The sequence below is a fragment of the Melozone crissalis genome, unplaced genomic scaffold (genome assembly GCF_028551555.1).
Source record: "Melozone crissalis strain CALT ecotype California unplaced genomic scaffold, PUWL_Pcris_2 ptg000068l_1, whole genome shotgun sequence".
NCBI lineage: Eukaryota > Metazoa > Chordata > Aves > Passeriformes > Passerellidae > Melozone > Melozone crissalis.
Window position 1 is genome coordinate 6,726,942 of NW_026535846.1, and position 18,526 is coordinate 6,745,467.

At 49.9% G+C, this 18,526-nt stretch overlaps 1 protein-coding gene across 2 annotated transcripts in view; it reads right to left on the reverse strand.

The window, feature by feature from the left end:
• Nucleotides 1-18,526, reverse strand: part of LOC128945880 (gamma-aminobutyric acid receptor subunit beta-4) — a 79,339-nt gene that overhangs the window by 10,325 nt on the left and 50,488 nt on the right. For both annotated transcript variants that reach the window (XM_054289780.1, XM_054289779.1), the window contains exons 4-5: nt 15,800-16,020; nt 1,813-1,895 (exon numbers count right to left, since the gene is read on the reverse strand). In XM_054289780.1, coding sequence (XP_054145755.1) covers nt 1,813-1,895; nt 15,800-16,020 — 304 coding nt within the window. The remainder of the gene's footprint in view (nt 1-1,812; nt 1,896-15,799; nt 16,021-18,526) is intronic.

The window sequence follows — 18,526 nt, forward strand, 5'->3', positions numbered from 1 at the left end:
ATTATGGCATTATGCAATATGAAATCGAGCGTGTTTTTCATGAAGCCATTTTTAAAAAGTGTTTCTAAAGGGAAAGGTTGCTTGGTCTAAAAATAAATGCTTCACTTTGATTTCTAGCTTTAAAGAGAAAACCAAATTTCCATTTTACTTCTAAAAAGTAAACGAACTTTCACAAAGACAAGTCATTTCCATCTGAAATATCGAAAAGTATTGATGTGACGTCTTAAAATGTCAGATTAGCAGTCTGTTTGCAGCCTGCCTCATCAGGTTTTTGTTGGATCCTGGCACACAGATAGGCAGGGTGTACGTGGTGAGTTTTATTTTTGGGGTGGAGGGATGGGATCAACAGGCAGTGCTTATCTCCTACAGGTAAGAGCCCCCAGCTGCTTCCCACACCCAGCACCCTTGCATCAGAAAAGGGCTTTTTCTCTGAGGTTTGGGTCAGTTTTGTTTTTCAAAATACATGGGTTTTATAATCCAGCCCTGATTGATGTTCCAGAGTCAAGTGGAAGCAAAGAAAATGAAGCCCTGCAGATTGAGAATGTGCAAGTGTGTAAAAGACAAAAGCTCTGAGGGAGGAAACAATTGGATCTCCTCATCTCGGCCTGGGTCTCAGGAATACTGTGAGGAAATGTAGCTTTGATGAACAAATTGGCTTGACATGACCCATTAAGAACAAAATCACAACACGGGGAACTGTGGGTAATTCCCTGCCTTCTCTTTGCTTGGTTCTACTGTAAACTGCTCCCAAACTGCTGAGGAGTGGCAGAAATGACAAAAATTACATTCTAGCACTGGTGCATGCAGCAGGACCTCGTTTCCATCCCCTGACCCTCCATGGGTGGGATGGGGAGGGCAGCTCCCAGCCAAGGTGCTTGGGGAGCTCCCTGATGGAAGGAGCAGCTCCCAGATCATTCCTTGATGGAAGGAGCAGCTCCCAAATCATTCCCTGATGGAAGGAGCAGCTCCCAGATCATTCCCTGATGGAAGGAGCAGCTCCCAGATCCCACTTTGATGGAAGGAGCAGCTCCCAGATCATTCCCTGATGGAAGGAGCAGCTCCCAGATCCCTCCCTGATGGAAGGGGCAGCTCCCAGATCCCTCCCTGATGGAAGGAGCAGCTCCCAGATCATTCCCTGATGGAAGGAGCAGCTCCCAGATCGTTCCTTGATGGAAGGAGCAGCTCCCAGATCATTCCCTGATGGAAGGAGCAGCTCCCAGATCCCACTTTGATGGAAGGAGCAGCTCCCAGATCATTCCCTGATGGAAGGAGCAGCTCCCAGATCGTTCCCTGATGGAAGGAGCAATGTCCAGATCTCTCCCTGATGGAAGGAACAGTTCCCAGATCATTCCCTGATGGAAGGAGCAGCTCCCAGATCACTCCCTGATGGAAGGAGCAGCTCCCAGACAATCCCCCTGAGGCTGCACAGGGATTTCTGCTGCTCTGGACAGCCCTGGATGGAACCTGCCGTGCATTTTTATCAGGGAGAGCTGGACCAGCTCTGCCAGCACAGCTGGAAGAGGATTTCCATGGGCACCCAGGGAACATCCAGGCAGGGATGAGGGCTTGGGTGCCACCTCCCACACAGAATGGAGCCAGCCATCAGCAAGGACAGCTTCCTTAAGGCCAAGGGAGGCTTCCCCACCCTCCTGGACTGGTTTTAATGCCCAGCCTGCTGCTAGGGCTCTGTTTTCTCGGGAATTTCCCCCATGGGTTAGGAGCCCGGCGCTGTGGCAGCCCTGGGGGCATCCCCAGGAGCGGGTGGCATCAGGTGGCACCGTGTGGCAGGGGACGTGCCCGAGGCATACGCACAGCTCTCGATCTCCAGCGTGCAGTTCTGCTGGTCCAGCGGGTACCTCCGCAGGTCCATCATGCAGGCGGCCGTGGTGGTGATCCTGAAAGGGAAAGAGGGACAAAAATACAATAAAATTAAAACCAAATAAATTTGTTGTGTCTGCTTTTTTTCTTAGCAAAAAGAAAAAGGAATGAAAGGAGAAATGAAAGGCAGAAGTGAAAGTCAGGCAGCATTTGGGGCCGCTGTTTCCCTGGAAACCAGGGAGATCCGGGGTGGGAGGTGTGCAGGGCGGGCGGCTGGTGCTGCTCACCCCCAGTGGCACGGCACAAACCCTCCGTGACTCACGTCAGCGAGGCAGCATCTCTATCAACGGGCTGGGGAGGGACCCGTGTGCCCGCTCTGCCTCTCCTGGAGAGAGACAAAGAACCCGGGAGGAGACACAGCCCCGGCTCGGGGGGAGAGGAGAGGAGAGGCTGCCAGCGTGGAACAGGGACACAGCAGGCACGTGTGTGTGTGTGTGGGGCTGGGGATGGGCTGGCTCCATCACCCAGCACTGACCTATTGCTGACCACATCATCACCCCCTTCCCTCACAAACTGCCCCAAACCCCCTTATCACAGCCCCCCATCCCCATCGTGCCCACTTTGGTACTGCCAAACCCAAACCCCAAAACCCCAGAGGGCTCTGGCAGAGCCCCCCTGCTCCACAGCCCCACTACCTGTGTGCAAATCATTGTGTAGTCATCAAAGACACTTGGAGGATGTGTGTGGGTTTGTGTGCATCCCCCCCAAAAATAAATATGGGGAGAGGATGAGGGTGTGTGCTGCTTTGGGGTGATGGAGCATGGGGAGGACACAGAGCAGGGAGGTTCAGCTGAGGATGCCAGGAGGGTGTGTGTGTGTGTGTGTGTGTGTGTGGGTGTGTGTGTGTGTGTTGTACCTGAAGGAATGTTTTTGTACAATATATTGTACATCTCTGGGATGGGGGTTTGGGGCTGGCACAGATGAGGGCATGGGAGGCAGGGACAGAGTTAACTCCCCAGCATGGCAACAGCGCCCTGGAGTTTACAGGCTGCCCCTGTTTCTCACATCTATTGCTCCCCTCACCCTTTGATGCAGTCTTCTCCCTGTGCAATGGATGTGTGTAGAGTGCTGGAGAGGGGGGAGAGATTGCTGCATTCTCCCCCTATTTTTTCAATTAACCATCTGGAAGGCATTAATCAAGCTACACATTTTTTACTATGTAGGCATAACCAGTGAACTGTTAACTAGAAAGCTTTATCTTCTGAGCCCTGTGGCCTGGGAGAGAGAAAAGAGAGGGAAAAAAAGGAAAAAAACAAGAAAGCAGGGAGGATGAGATGGCGAACCAGTGAAAGAGATGGGAAAAAAAAAAAAAAAGCAAAACTAAAAAACATCAATGGTAGAAAAAGAGACCAGAAAGGGGGAGAATATGGGAGAAGCTGGGCATAAAATTGGAAATGGGGAGGAGGGGGGAAGAATGTGGGAGGACAGAAGGTGGGAGAGGGCTGCCCCAGTGGGGGTATTGGGGCAGGGGCTATGGCAGGGCAGGCTGGCAGCCCTGCAGAGCTGCTGGCTCTTTAAGAAATCTCGTGTGCTAAATTTATCTTCTCTGCTGTCTGTGAAGTCTGTTTGTAGGAGATGAAGCCTTGAGGAGAGCCTTTGCCACTGCCTGCCGTGCTATAAATAGATCCGAAGAGACGAAGGGAATTTATATATATCCTCACTGGGTCTAGATACAACACTGCAACTGCCCTCTCTCCGAGCAGGGGGCCCAGGCGAGCTCTTAACCCTTTCATCTGTGATGCATTTGGGGTGGAGGAGAAACCTCTGAGGGGGGAGAAGGACAACAGGACATGAACCACTTAAAAAATTACCACCGCAGCCTTGCCCTTGCTTTCACATCCTCCCAGCTGGGCAGCTCCAGCAGGGCAGCTGGGAACACAAAGCCTGTCCCACCCTAATCCTGCTGCTGTGCTGGGGTAACTGGGCATTGGGGTGCTGGGGGGAAGCAAAAAGGGGAGCTCAACCTTGGCAGGAAAGGCCAAGGTGGGAGGCGCAGGGAGCAAGGAGTGGGATGAGTCATCCCCCAGTGCTGCACACAGCATCCACTCCCTGGATTATGCTGCACCCCTGGGAAATCGTGGCCACAAACGCGCTTCTCTGTTTTCCCTAAAGTGTGAGATGCAAAAAAAATGTATTAAATGAAAATTTTCCACCCCATTTGTGGAGCACCCCCGGGCTAAAAAACCTTTGCACAGTGTCCATCCCAAAATCGCAGCCTGGCTGGCTGGCTTGGCTGCAGGAAGGACATGCAGGCTGCTCTGCTCACACAGGGACCCTCTCGCCAGGATTTGCTGATCACCTGCAGTGCTGGTTGGAAATGCAGAGCGTGACACAGTGAGATATGGCTGCCACACTCCATGCACCAAACCCTGCTCACGCTGGCAGCTGGCATAAATCCACGGCCACGCCAATGATTTCTGCAAGATCACACCAATTTGTATCAGCAGAGATTTACATCAGGGCAGAATTGAGCCCTGTTGATTCAAAAGGAAGGGACAGGTAGGACAGAAAGGAGAAAAACAAGATTAAGAGGACATTTGTCCTCAAAAAGCCTGATAATTTCTTTGCAATTAAAGGGCAGCTGTACCCATACTGTGTGGCTCAGCATCCTCCAGAGATACCCCAGTTAGATGCAGATCCCAAACTCCAGGTGATCTGCCCATGTAAAGCTGCTTGGGCAGGTAAAATGGGAACCATGTCAGGCTTTGCTGTGGTTTTTGAGCAGAGGTGGCGCAGCCATCCCCAGCTGTGCCAGGCTGTAGCCACCTGCTTGTCCAGAGAATTCCACCTGCAGTGCCTGCCCAGCCTGGGGACACCAGCACTGCAGAACCAGCAGGTGTGGGGGCCTGGGTGGAGCAAGATCCAAGAGGCAGCTGGTCTGGGGCACCAGAACCAGCTCAGGTCCTGCCTCTGGGCTTCCTAAACCCTGATAAACCAACCCAGCTTGGGGTAAAGCAAGAGGTGTATCCCAGAGAGGATGGAGGTGTTTGATTCTTTAGACTTCAGATCTTATGAAGCATCCTGGACACCAACTTCCCTTTGATAGACCCTGCTTGAAGAGTTAACTTTCACCTGCTCCTAGAGGGGCCAAGGAGAGCTTTCTCCAGCTGCTTTGGTGGCTGTGTGGGACAGGTGGGACTCATGGAGGGATAAGAGGCTTCACACACCTCTTGCAGTCAAAGGGGAGCATGAGCAAATCTCAGCCACCCCAGTGACATTTTGGGGTCACAGCGTGTGCCTCCTCTGGTGCAGAAGGCCACAGGACCAACCTTTGCCTCATTCTTTCACGCGTATAAATGTACTACCTTGATAGACTCTGAGCTGTTGTGTGAAGAGACGGGTTTGCTTGGCACATGGGAGACTGCATGGGGAGGACAGGATAGGGGATGGATGAGGGGGGTGACCCTCAGGAGCTCCTGTCTCAACAGGCTTAAGAGAAAATCAGGGTGGAAGGAAAGTAAGAGGTGGAAAAATGAGGAGAGATGATGGCATGAGCACAGCTTGGGAAGGCAGGAGCGGAGATGACAGAGAGGAGAGCAGAAAGCACAGGGTAAGGGAAAGGAGGAGGAGGATCAGGGGATGCACGGGGTAAAGCAGCGTGGAGAGGAAGAGCTGGAGGAGAACGAGAGGTTAAAAGAGGGAAAGCAGAGGAGAGGATACTCACTCAGTGAGCAGGGAAATGAGGAGACAGGGAACAAACCATCTTCCTGTAAACAGCTCTAGACAGAGCACACTGCCTCCAGAAGACGTGAGCACAGTGAAAGGGAGCAGGGAGCGCGGGGACCAGAGGGAACGCCAGGGAAGGATGCCACCTTCCCCGTGGCGCTAGCATGAGGCGCTGGCGCACGGCCAGCCCGTATCTTCTCCCTCCCCCTCCTCCTCTCCTGCTTCTCTACCCACCTCCCTCCCCTTTTAAATTCAGAAATTTGTGTGGTGTGAAATTTCATCTGCTTTGACGGCGATTCACGGAGACACTGCCCGTGGAGGGAGCGGCTCTCCCGCGCCGCGCGCTCAGCGAAGCGTCCAGCGCCTTCCACAATGAGTCCGGCCACCACCATAGCACCCTGCAGCTCCCCTGGCCTCCCCCAGCCCCTGCCCACCCCACAGGCCTCGGGGCCAGCCCCTCACAACATTTACAGCTCCTTCCTCACAAAAAAAACACATCCATGCCCTTGGTTCTCATTGTGTCTCCTGAGATCTGTAGGCGGTTGTGCCATCCAAGTAGCCAAAGCCTGAGTGTCCTGCTACTCCAGTGCACAGCTGGCAGGCAAACACGGGTCATCTGGGGGGACACTGCTGTGGAGGAAGCACCGTGCAGCTCACAGAAAAATAAAAAGAGAAAAAGGAGAAAAGGGACATGGATGAGATGTTGGGCAGCTCGGGCAGGCTGATGGAGATGCCCTTCTCTGCCTGCATTGTGAGTGGATCAAGCACGATACCTCACCCTGGAGGGCACCCTTGCTCCCAGGAGAGGTAGAGACCACCTCTAGAAAAACATCCATAGAGCTCTAAGTCACACAGGGCTAGGTCTGAATGTCTGATTGTCACAATGAGGAAAGCTCTGCCCTCTTGAAGCTGGGATGGCCAGAGCAGATGCTGGCATGGGGAGGGTGGTGCAGCCTCGCCTGCTGCTCTGCACCGAGCCTGGCAGCAGCAGAGCATGGCCCCAGCACAGCTGCAGCTCAAAAGGGAGCACTCAGGTTGCTGCAAACCATCAGTTCTCCACAAATATTTCAGTTCTCTGACATGAACACCACCAGCCATTTCATTCCCCCTCTGATCCTCCTCATCACTGTTTACTTATTAATGGCTTCTTCTGTCTTATTTAGAATGATTATATAAGTGCACGGGCATAGAGCAGCATAGAAGCTGCCATTAAACCCTGCTGCAGTCTAGGGTCTCCTTTCCACCTCCTCCTTTACCCTGGTGCTGGGCACCTTCAGGGGAGCTGCACATTCAGCTCCTGCCCCAGCCACATCTCCCTCTGCTGCAGGCTCTGAACGCTCTTGGCCACCCATTCACCCTCTGCATCATCTCCAGTGTGTTGGGAGAACTGAGCTCACCAGCCACAAGTGTGAGAGGTAAAGGATTACTTCCCAAAAATGTGGCCTGATTGCAAAAGAAACAAGTCCAGGCTTTCTAAGGAGGATTGAGTGGGAGACAGGAGAAGACCATTACCTTTGAGGCATTGCTAAAGTGAGTGGGGAACTTTCCCCTTAAAGTTCATCCTCACAAAATCCTTTTGCATCATGACTGTGTCTATCCCAGCAAATTAAAAATGCCTGGCACTGGTTTCTGAGGCCAGTGTCAACTGGCATGGAACAATCTTGGTCTGCACTTCAATTTCTACCCCACAGAAAAGGGTCTGGCTGCAGAAAGCCTGTTGGGAATGGTCACCAGCCTCTGCTGGGCTCTGACTGGAGACGCCCAAGGGACTGTTTTGGACACAGAGCAAAGCCAGGAAACAAACTGACTGTGGAGGACACTGATGTTCAGTGTCCAGGAATATTCCCTGACACCTTTGGCTTGGAAAGGACGCTGACTAAAACTCAGTATGGCTGAGAACAGGAAGGGAACAGCACAAATCCCCCCACCACTGCCTTTCTAATTCCAGCCAGCAAACACCTCACCCTATTTCCCTGCTATAGATGAAGTGCCATGATGCAGGGACTAACACAAACACCCTCACAGCCAAAGACAAACATTTAAGTTGCTGGTTACAACTTTCTGGATTCCAGATCTCCTGAGAAGCTAAAGATGCTCCCATCCCCTGGAGATGCAGGCTCCCAAAGCTCCCAGCAGTTTGCAGCAATGAGGAGAAGGGATGGAAGCTCAGGTTCTGCAGGACTTATTCAGGCTCGCCCCATGGGGCAAGTTAGACTCCTACGGGAATTCTGGTGACTAAGAGTAGAAAGAGAGGCAAAATTACTGTTTTGCTAAACATGGGAATAAAACCAAAACCGAGTTCTTATTCTGTACATTCTCAAAGTCAGTCATAAAAAACATGCTGGCAAATGTCACCTTCTGCCTGGCAGTAAGCACAAACTTCCAAGGGCCTGGAGGGATTTATAAACCCGTGGTGAATTTTGCCATTCTTTTAACACAGCCTGATCTTTGCAAACTCCTGGAGGTCACGATTGAACCAAGAGCAAGGCAAGGATATGGAATATTTTCCCCTCGTGTCCGTTTGCCTAAAACTGACTCCACAAGCCTTGGCACAGTCCTGCTAAGGTCACTCTGTTTCCAAAAGCATCTGTGCTTGCATAGGCATCCTTTGATAAATAACAGTGTGCACTGCACTCAGATGGGAGAGGAAAAGGAGGCTTTTCTCAACCAGTGCTTAGGGTACCACTCCTCTTAACCAACCATTTTTCCACCCTGGGAGAGTGCAAAACTGCAAGGTTTTGTTTTTCTGCTCCTTTATTCCATCCCAAATGCACCATGCATTTGGCCAGCTGCCAGCTGAACTGGGGGACAAGAGACTGGTGGAACACCTTTAAAAAGGTTCTTTTCCTACACTTGTTTCAGATATCAGTGACTTGCACTTAACAGAGGTATCTCCCTTCAAGAGCATCAGGCTGGCACAAGTTGCATTAATAAAACAGCAAAACAAACCTATGGGAGGTGGCAAAGAACAGGCAAAGCCCAGGAGCAGGCTTAAGAGTGGGCAGGACATGCAGGAAGATGAAGAGGTGCTGCCTCAGGAGACAGTGGATGCTGCCTGACCTCTGTTTCTGCTAATAAACAACTCAGACTCATAGGAGATGCAGCACAGGCAGCAATTCCAGCCAGGAGGGTGCTTGCCTTTGTTCTTGCAAAGATGCAAGGATGTCAAGGATGGAGGAGCAGCTTTGGCTTTGCTGCTTTGTCCTGGTTTAGTAAGTTCCAATTTCTTCCACATCTTCTAAAATTATTGAGAAATTTCATATTATTAAGCTTTCTTTAAGTGTTTCCTGTTAAATCCATCATTCCAACCCGAGGAGACAAAAATGCAGGAGAGGATCTATCCTTAACCTCAGCTGGGGAGCTGAGCTCTTAATTAAACACCCCCACCTACCTAATGAGCTCTTCTCCAACCTCCACATCTTTGTGCTGAGGAGCTGACCCAAGGCAGGGTTTGGGGGTCGGAGCTCCAGGGACAAGGAGGAACAAGGCTCCAGGACCAGCACCATGGGAATGGATGGATGGATGGATGGATGGATGGATGGATGGATGGATGGATGGATGGATGGATGTGAGTCCAACTTTTTGCACCCCAGCTGCCACGGGGGAGATTTTTGCTGCTTTGCCTAACCTGCAGAGGGAGCAGGCAGAGCTCCCAGAGGCAGGGTAGAGCCTGAATCATCTCTCACATTTCCAGAGAAAGCTCTCTCAGGGAGGGAAAGGGAAGCAAAAATAGTAGATTTCTTCCCTGCTGGCCTGTGAGATGGGAGAAGAAAATTGCTCAGTGGTCTCAGCACAGAAAAAACTCCTCTGTGTTAAAAACTCCTGTCTTAACCCATCAGGCCAGATTCTTGTGGAAAATCAACAAATACCCATGGAGAAAACAAGGACATGGCTGCAGACAGCAGCTCCAAGTGAGACAGGAGCAGAAGAAACCTTTCTACTGGCTGGAGAGCTAAATAACCCCAGGCTGGGACCCGGGGAATGCAGCACTGCCAGGGCTGGATCCTGATCAAGGGGCAGGTTGGGGATGGGGGCTCTGGAGAAGCCCCCAGGAGGAGCCCCAACCATGGGGAGCAGGCAGGGAAGGCTCTGTGGTGGCACAGGGGGCTGTGACAGTGGGACAGTGTCCCCAGGGCTGGATGGGCCATCAGGTGGGATGTTTGACATCACCCTGTGCTGCTCCACAATGCCAGGTGAGCCAGAGGGATGTCCTGGCTGCTGCTTTGCCCACCAAGGGTCAGCAATGGGAGGGTTGGTGGCCCCAGGAGCAGCTGACTGGTGAGAAGTCACCACAGAGAGCAGAAATGAGGTGCTGCCAAAGCAGATACACCCAGCATCTCTCAGTTTAAGACGTTTTGAGGTGTTTGAAGCATGGCAATTCTATCCCTCTTGCTTTAAGGGATTTTTTACACCGATGAGAGGGTTCTGCCTCCCCAGGAGAGCATTCCTTGGGCTCGGAGCCCCACGGTGCTGCCTTGGCACCTTGGCGTGCTTCTGAGCTGACTCATCCCTCAAGCACACCTCGTTACATCACCAGGGCCAGGAATAAAAACCCCCACCTCACACATGCACACGTTCCCCAGCACCACCCCCAGCTTCGCAGGAGGAGATCCCTCCTTCCCTCCACACAGGATTTAGCCTCCACCACCACCCAATTCCTCTGCACTTCTCCAGTTGCTCAGTTTACACTGCCTGGGCTCCTCGCCAGCCAGGCACGGTCCACGCTGCTCCCTGCCTGCTTCCCAACACCCCAGATTCCAGGGAGGAATTCCTGCTTCCCAACACCCCAGATTCCCCACCAGCCCATGGAGGCAGCCTGGCCTCCTCACATCACCTGTTTAGCCAAAAATCCTCTAATTAGAATGACACCAAACGGCTCCAAGACTTCCCTGAAGGGTGTTTTAAAGCTGGTTTCAAATACTATTCCCCAATTACCACATGAGAATTTCAGCATTGTTACAGTGGTTGCTATTTTTAGGTCTCTGAAAACAGACAGCAAAATGCCAGTGACATCAGCACTTGACAAGTGCCGACTTGTTTCACTACCAAATGGATGCTGCATGGTCTGGGCAAAGAATTAAAAATCCCAGACCAATGTAGAGCTTGAATGTGTGATAATGTAAAGCTTATTGAATATTGGGGCAGGACTCCAGACAGTGTCTGGAGGTCCAGAGGAAGCCTTGGTAATTCTGTTACTCAATCATCAATGGTGGTTGTAAAGCAGCTTGTAAGAGTGAGAGAAATATTGACCTAAGTGAAACATCAACATGCACTGACATGGTTTTTCTTAAATGAAAAAAATTCTCCCTATTTTTTTATTTAAAACTTGATGGAACTGATGCAATTTCTGACCAAAAAAATTAATATATTTTTCCATTAGGTGGGAAAATATATGAAATTCAGCCAGCTATGCAGATTTTCTTCACTGTTTTATCCACCTTTCTCCACCACCCAGCAGCTTTGCCTTTGTGGGTAACACCCTCAAGCCTCCCTTGCTGTTGCAAGATTTCCACATCATTTTAGCACTCCCCAGTTTCACACCGTGGGTGAACATCCCTTCTGTGCTCCACAGGCACTTCTCACTCCAGCAAGGTGCTCAGGGCCCAGGTGAGTGCCAGGCACACCTCCTGCATCCTCCTGCATCCTCCCATGCCAGTGCCAGGTCACACCTTCTGCATCCTCCCATGCCAGTGCCAGGTCACACCTTCTGCATCCTCCCATCCCACCGTGCCTGCAGAGCTGGGGCTGCCCTCTGGGCTGGCTCAGGGCTCTCTTTGGCTTTCTGGGTTTGTGCCATCTGGTAACTGCTTGGGGAAGGGGGTAGGAAACACCAGTCCTGCATCCCAGCATCACTGCTGCTGTTTATTCATTCCTTTTGTTGGAGACCTGGCAACCAGCTATAAATGTGAGCCTGGTGGGAATTAATTTTGGAGTAAGCTTTTGTATGGAATGCTTCCCTGAGATGGAGCTGGATTGCACTTCCTTCAACCATTAATTTGCTAATTCCACCAAAACCAAGAAGAATATGCTTTTCTGACACCCAGCTCTCACAATGGATTACAGGGCTTCATTTACTCATGCAAACAAGTTATCTGGAGCCTGCTCTTGTTCTCACAGTGGTCAGGAGTTCCTCATGACTTGGGTGTGCCTTCACTGGGACCCTGGGGTCTGGTCCAGGGATTGAGCCTGGTCCTGCTGGTCCCTGGAACACTTGCTGAAGGCAGGGGCCTGCCAGGATGTCATCCTTCCCTGCTCTCTGACATCAGAGCCTGCTGGAAAAAAATGACTGTTGTGCCACAAATAGCATGATTGAGTCACTTTGCTACAGGATCAGCTCAGAGGAGGGGGAAGCGGCTGGTGAGGAGGGAGAGGAGCAGGAGATGTGGGATCTGCTCAGGGGCAAACTGGCAAACAAAGGAAAAGAGGCAGGTATTGCCTCCTCTGGCCCTCTGCCATCACGGTGACTCCATTTCATCAATTCCTCCACAAAATGCAGGACAAGAGCAGGATTCAGAGCACTGGGTGCACCTGCCCCTCTCTGCCTGTTGGCAGGGCAAGCCTGGCTGCACATTTACAGAGAGGAGGGGAGCTCAGGTGAATATTCCGGGACTGTTTGCTTGCTTGCTTACACCTGCTGTGTATTTCTGAGTAGGATCATTGTTATTTACACCTGGAAAAAACTGGACCTAGTACTCCTGTTTTCAGCAAGAATGCAGGTCCAGGAGTCAGCATAGAAAGCAGCCCTAAAGAAATCCTTTTCCTACCACTGTGAGCAAAGCTAGAGGGACTTCAAGCATTCAGGGCACCTGGCTTGTACCCCCAGTGCTTCCAGCAAGCCACCCTGACCTGAGGTACAGCTGGGGAGCAGGAGCTGCCATTGCTCAGAGCTTCACTTCGGCAAATGTCATTTTCTCCAGGGGCAAGGGAGCAGCTTCCAGGAAAACCAGCCAAAAGTTAAACCAACACAGGCAGCTCTTACTGAGGCCTGGAAATAGCAGACAAACAGCTGTCATTTTCTTTCATTTGGCCTGGGTGCAATTTTCCTCTTCTCTCCCATTTGCACAGGTCATTCCAGAGGGAAGGGAAGGGAAGGGAAGGGAAGGGAAGGGAAGGGAAGGGAAGGGAAGGGAAGGGAAGGGAAGGGAAGGGAAGGGACAGTGCATGAGGAGCTGAGTGTCCCAGCCCCAGCCAGCTCGAGTGCAAACCCTCCAAGGACTTGCACTGCCTGGGTTCACACTGCTCGTTCTTCAAGCTAAATAGCAGCTGATAAAAATACAGCAGCACTTGTAGTTGTGCTGTGCAGGTGTGTGCAGAGATTGCCCACCAGCCTGGGGGAGGCAGCTCTGTGCTCAGGTGGGCTGATCAGCAGCAAAGAGCAGCCTGAGCTCAGCAGCATTCTTTGCCCCCTCCTTCCTGAATTTATACTCCTACCTGCTTCCAAGTCAAAATATCTTCCTGCCTGCCCTTCACTGCTCTTGGGATACAATGAGGAGATCTGGGAGAGCAGCTGTGGACTGCTGTAGTCTCTCTGGTGGGTCAGCAAAGGCAGCTTGGGGCTGTGTGACAGGTTCAGCCAAACAACATCACTGGCAATGGGGAGAGATGATGTGCCTGTCCTGGGGAGGGAGAGGCACAGCAGGGACAGGCTCACAGAGCTGGGCCTGGAGCAGAAGGCTTCCATTAATAAAAGGCAAAACCAGCCCAGATATGACCCCAGGGAGCCTAGGGTGTCCCTCAGCACCAGCAGTGCTGCTGCTCCTTTGGCTTCCCTGGGCTCTGCTGCAGGGAGAGCACAGGGCACAACCACCTCTGGCAGGATGATGTTCTGGGCAGCCTCCTGCTTTGCCATGCCCTACCCTCCTCAAAACAGCCCTGCCACTCAGAGAGGTGTAAAATAATCCTAAAGTCACACTTTGCCACAGAACACAACAGAGCACAACAGCTGATACTGTGAATGGAAGGGTGGGTGTGCCTCTCTGAAGGGGAAAGGTCTTTTCTCCCCCTTGCCTCCATCTCTGGGACAAAAGCCCAGATGCTATCACAAATATTTGTGGAGGCAGGTCAAAAGAGCCAGCTGTGAATTTTGGTAACTGAAAAGGGAAAAAAAAGCATGACAAAAATAAAAAACCCTCACCAAATAAACCCAACAACAACAAAAAAACCAAACAAAAAAACCCCAAAACCCTGAGACTAAAGCAAACAAATACAGGGTTGGAAAAACCATTTTCTAGACTTCAGCTACAGCACTCTGCAGCTGCAAATTTGCCTTTTTGCCCTCTACTTCTCCATTCAACTTTATTACATACCCTGCCCCTTTACATACCCAGATAAAAGAGTAAGAGCAACCTTTTCTCCCTGCACTTCACACAAGCACAGCAATTTCAAAGGCCTTGGACTTGCCTATGTTCCAGACACCACAAAACATCTCCTCACTGAGGACCATTCTCCTACCAGATATCAATTTTCAAGCCTCATTCCTCAGAATTGTTCTAATAAACAGATGTTTTCCTTAACCTTACACAAACCCATCTTGAACACAAAAATTGACTGAAGTGGTTTGACTAAAAGGCTACAGACATTTAGTCCTGGATACCACAGTAACAAAGGCTCATCTCCATAGCCCAAACTTGCAGAAAATTATAAGCAACTGAAAATGAGTGTTTCAAATGGAAGTGTTATGCAACATGAATGACAGTGACCTGAAACGCCCAGAGCAGACTATTCCCCTCTCCAACATCCATCTATAGCAGCACAGGAAATGTTGGAGGCCTGAAAGAAACAGCCATTTCCAGCTTGGAGAAAGAACAGAGACACAAAACTGCGTAGCACTGGAGTATCTTTTGGGCCCTTGCCTTGCCAGAATATTTTTAGAGACATGAGAAGTTCAAATGAGGTGTGGTTTTTGACAGGAGTAAGAGCCTGAATGAGGGATGTGGGACTCAGGCAGCTCTTCAAAATGCAGTTTATTCCGTCCAAGAGTTACAGCAGTCCGGGGTTGTGGGTGACAGAGCTGTGCCCACAGCTGTCAGCTCCAGCTGCAGGCAGCCCTGGAGACCCTTTGGTTTTGGTTACATTGCATTATAGACTTTTCTTTGCTGAGCGTCTCAATACAGTAGAACCAATCTGTACCTTAACTTTTATCTACAGCCTATCATAACTACTGTAATTACTATATTCATGTTACTGTTCTCCAATCACTAAAAGTTAGTACATTACAGTTTAAGCTAGAAGTTGTTTTTCAGTTTTCGTGCAGTGGAAAATTCTGAGACCTTTTTTCTACTTGCAACATGGGCAATCTTGTTTACCTGTGCTTTCTACTTGGTAAAAACATCTTGTTTGGGGTGAGTTTATCCTTTGCTCTAAGTCATAAAAATCCCTTCTAACTAACATATCCTTGGTTAGCCAGTGAGACTGGCTCAGCAATTCTTTTCTTCTATATGGAAACTTGCTTCCATCTCTATTCCTTCTTCAGGTTTGTCCTAGGGTGATGTTATCATGTTTGTATCCCCATTCCTGTGTTCTGTTTATGCTGGATATTATGTTCTGTGCCTTCAAGACTGGCTCTGAAGAGTGAAAGCTTTGTTTTGGTTTCTTATCAGCTTGCTCCCCCATGGCTGGTGGGACACAGAGATGGGGCAGTACATAGTGCTGCTTCTGCTTTTTGCTTGGCTTTTTGCTTTGCTCTTGCTTCTGCTTTGCTCCTGCTTTTTGCTTCTGCTCATTAGTTAGTTTAGCTAAGCAGTCCAAATTTTCCCTAGACTGTTTTTCCTTTCCCTTTTTTTGGACCTACTTGAACCTGCTTAGGACTGGGACCTGGGAACCCCAAGAGTTTTCACCCTGTGGCCTAGCGGGGCCTACTCTGGGCAGCAGCCATCCCCAGCGCCGGAGGGACTGAGAACAGAGCAACCACCCCCAGAGAGACTTTCTGAATTTGTCATCTTTTTCAGAGCAGTGAAAGAGTGGTGTCATCCAACACTGATCATTTTGTGTGCTGGGGGGTGCTGTGCCTGTTAAATTAACAGGTTCTTTCCACTTCTCTCTGAGGAGTCCTTCCCAAACCGTTTGGTGGGAACAATGTGGGTTTGCTTTCTGGAGGGACCCCCTTTGGAGGTTTTCTCCCAAATTTGCCCTAAACCACGACAAAATTCTACATTCAAAAATCTTTCTGCCAAGCACACATATCTGTGAGACTTTCTTGTCAAACTTTCACCCTTCCCAACAGACAGGAACCATTCCAGCAAACCCCAGGACTCACCTGAGGCCATAGAGGACGGTCCCGTCGGGGTGGAGCCGGATCATGCGGTTCTTCACCGTCACCCCGTGCAGAAAGGACTTCTTGTCATTCAGGAAGTAGGTGTCAGGCAGCCACAGCTGGTCAGCCACCCTGTTGTCCAGGGTCAGGTTGAGAGGAAGGTCATTGTAGGCCAGGCGTTTGTCCCGCCAGCTCTGCTGGAAGTACATGGTGATGGTGTAATCCTGGCAGAGAAACAAGCACACGTCAGCCTGGGGGCACTGCAGCTCCAGCCCCTCACCAACCACTGCCAACACCTCCCCCAGTTCCTCAGCACCCAAATGTGTGGGTCCACACCTCCAAAAGTTTTTTTTAAAGGTTTTTTTGGGGTTTTTTTTCGTTTTTTTTTTTGTTTGTTTTGTTTTGGTTTTGGTTTGGTTTGGTTTTTTGGGGTTTTTTGTTGTTGTTTTTTGGTTTTGTGTTTTGGTTTGTTTTAGGTTTCTTTTTTTAGTTTTGTTTTTTGGGGCTTTGTTTTGTTTTGGTTTTTCCTCTTTCTTTTTCTCTTTTTTTGGAGGGGTGTGCGATTCATTCTGTGAAAATGGGAGCAAGCCCATGTTTTACAGGGGACAAAACCCCATTACATTTTGTCCCCTGCTTCCCCCATCCTTGCCATTTATGTTTCCAATCAAGCAAAACTGCATCCCACTCCTGCTGTCCCAGCTTGCAGCAGTGTCTGCACCAGTCAGGCTACAGGAGCACCAACAGGTGCTCAAATTTATGGGAAATAAATTTTAGTGGGTACCCAGCAAACACTTCCAGGGTTGTTCCACACTTCCCTCACACAAAGGTCACATAAATGAAATCCACTCATGTCCAGGCACTGCTTGATAGTTGGTAAAAGCCAATTTTGGTTTCAGCAGGAGCTGAGGCTGTTCCAAAGGGCACAGGGAGAGCCTCACCTTGAGGCCAAGGTTTGAAGATCAGGCCAGGCCAGCTGTGACCAGCTCTGAGCACTTGCCTCACGATGGGAGCTGAGCTGGGAGCTCGTGGTGGTTCTCAGGAAGGGACATATGGGGAGGAAATCTGTCATCAGTGGAGCATGATCCACTGGTAAAGGGGCAGTTCCCTGAAAAATTCCCCATAAATTTGGACAGCAGGAGGAAGCTCTTCATGGAAAGGGTTGTTAAACATCAGAATGGAGTGTCTAGGGAGGTGGTGCAGTCTCCATCCCTGGAGGTGGAGGAACAACTGGATGTGGCACTCAGTCACAGGTGGAACTCAATCTTAGAGGTCTTTTCCAGCCTAAATAATTCTGTGATTCCCAACCATCCCAAACTAGCACAATGCCGTACAAACCTCCTGCTCCCCTCCTGTCCAACAGAGAAAAACTGACACAAAACTGTTGCTAACACAAGAATTTTATAGAAGGGACTGTGAGCTGTTGGTGGCTGCTGCTCTGCAGAAACCAAACCCATTGCTGGGCACAACCAGGGCACATCCAGAGGCCTTGGATCAGCCTGTTCAGAGGCACAGAAACCAAACCCATTGCTGGGCACATCCAGAGGCCTTGGATCAGCCTGTTCAGAGGCACAGTGTGGTGCCACATAATAGAACAGCTTCTTCTTCCCAGGTAAACAAGCAGTACAGGAAGGAGTCCTGTACACACCAACAACAGGAAACATTCTCAGGAAACATTCTCACAACAGGTCTTAAATAGGCTGGGAGATAAGATTTTTGGGGCAAACCAGATGGCATTAAAAGCTATGGATTGATTGGGAACTGGGCACAAGGCCTGTTGACAGTGACCTCACAGAAGGCAGAGATTTTTCCCCAAGTCCTTAAATAAAAAGCTATAGGAATGTGCTTCTTGTTGACAGAGTGATAAAACCAACTTTTGTCCCCTTAAAAAGGAAATAAGTCTGGAAATTTCTCTCCTCAATTAGGTGAAAAGACATCTCATAGGACTTAGGCGACTTCACCTCAAATTTAAGGATAGCTAATTGGACAGAAGCTAAAAAGTCTTGCCTAAGCAATTTACTAGAAAAAGAAGAGAACAAATAAACTAACCACTTTTGTGAGGTGTTTCACTAGGGGCAAAGACCTTTTGCACCTGGCTCAGTTTTTCTCTGTAAAGAGTTTCGTTATTTTGCCTTTTATTAAAACCTTTTTGGTTTTAAAACTACCACAGAAGCCATCCTGTTGATTTTAACCCTTCTAAGGTAGCTGAGCTATCTTGGGTATGAAATAGACCTTCAAGAGCTTATGAGACAGCTCAAAGAGACCCATATTAAAAGCATTTTTGCAAATTATCTAGAACAGGTGGGACCACAGACACATTGTCTCTTCTCAAGCAGTCCCTGCAGTGCCACAGGAATCCCCTTGACCCCGTGAATTTGCAGGATGAGCCTTTCTGCTCTGCAAAGCCCAGCTCTGTGTGAGGAGCTGGTGAGGATCTTGCTCATGCACCAACATCTGGGCTGAGCACTGAGGCATCTGCCTGCCTGTCTTCTCCCACAGCCTTCATTCAAAGCCAGGTTTGATTAACACCTCTGAAAACAAGCTCAAATAATCCCACATCATGGATAATGCCAGCTTTTGGGTATCTAACTATGATTCAGAAATCCAGACCCACATGCACAATGAAAGGTCACGGTGTAAATCTGTGGAGCACACCCAATACAGAGCTATATCTGTCACCTTCTGGGCTGTCTTGAGAAGAACAAAGATGCAGTGACAGCTTGCTGGCCAAGA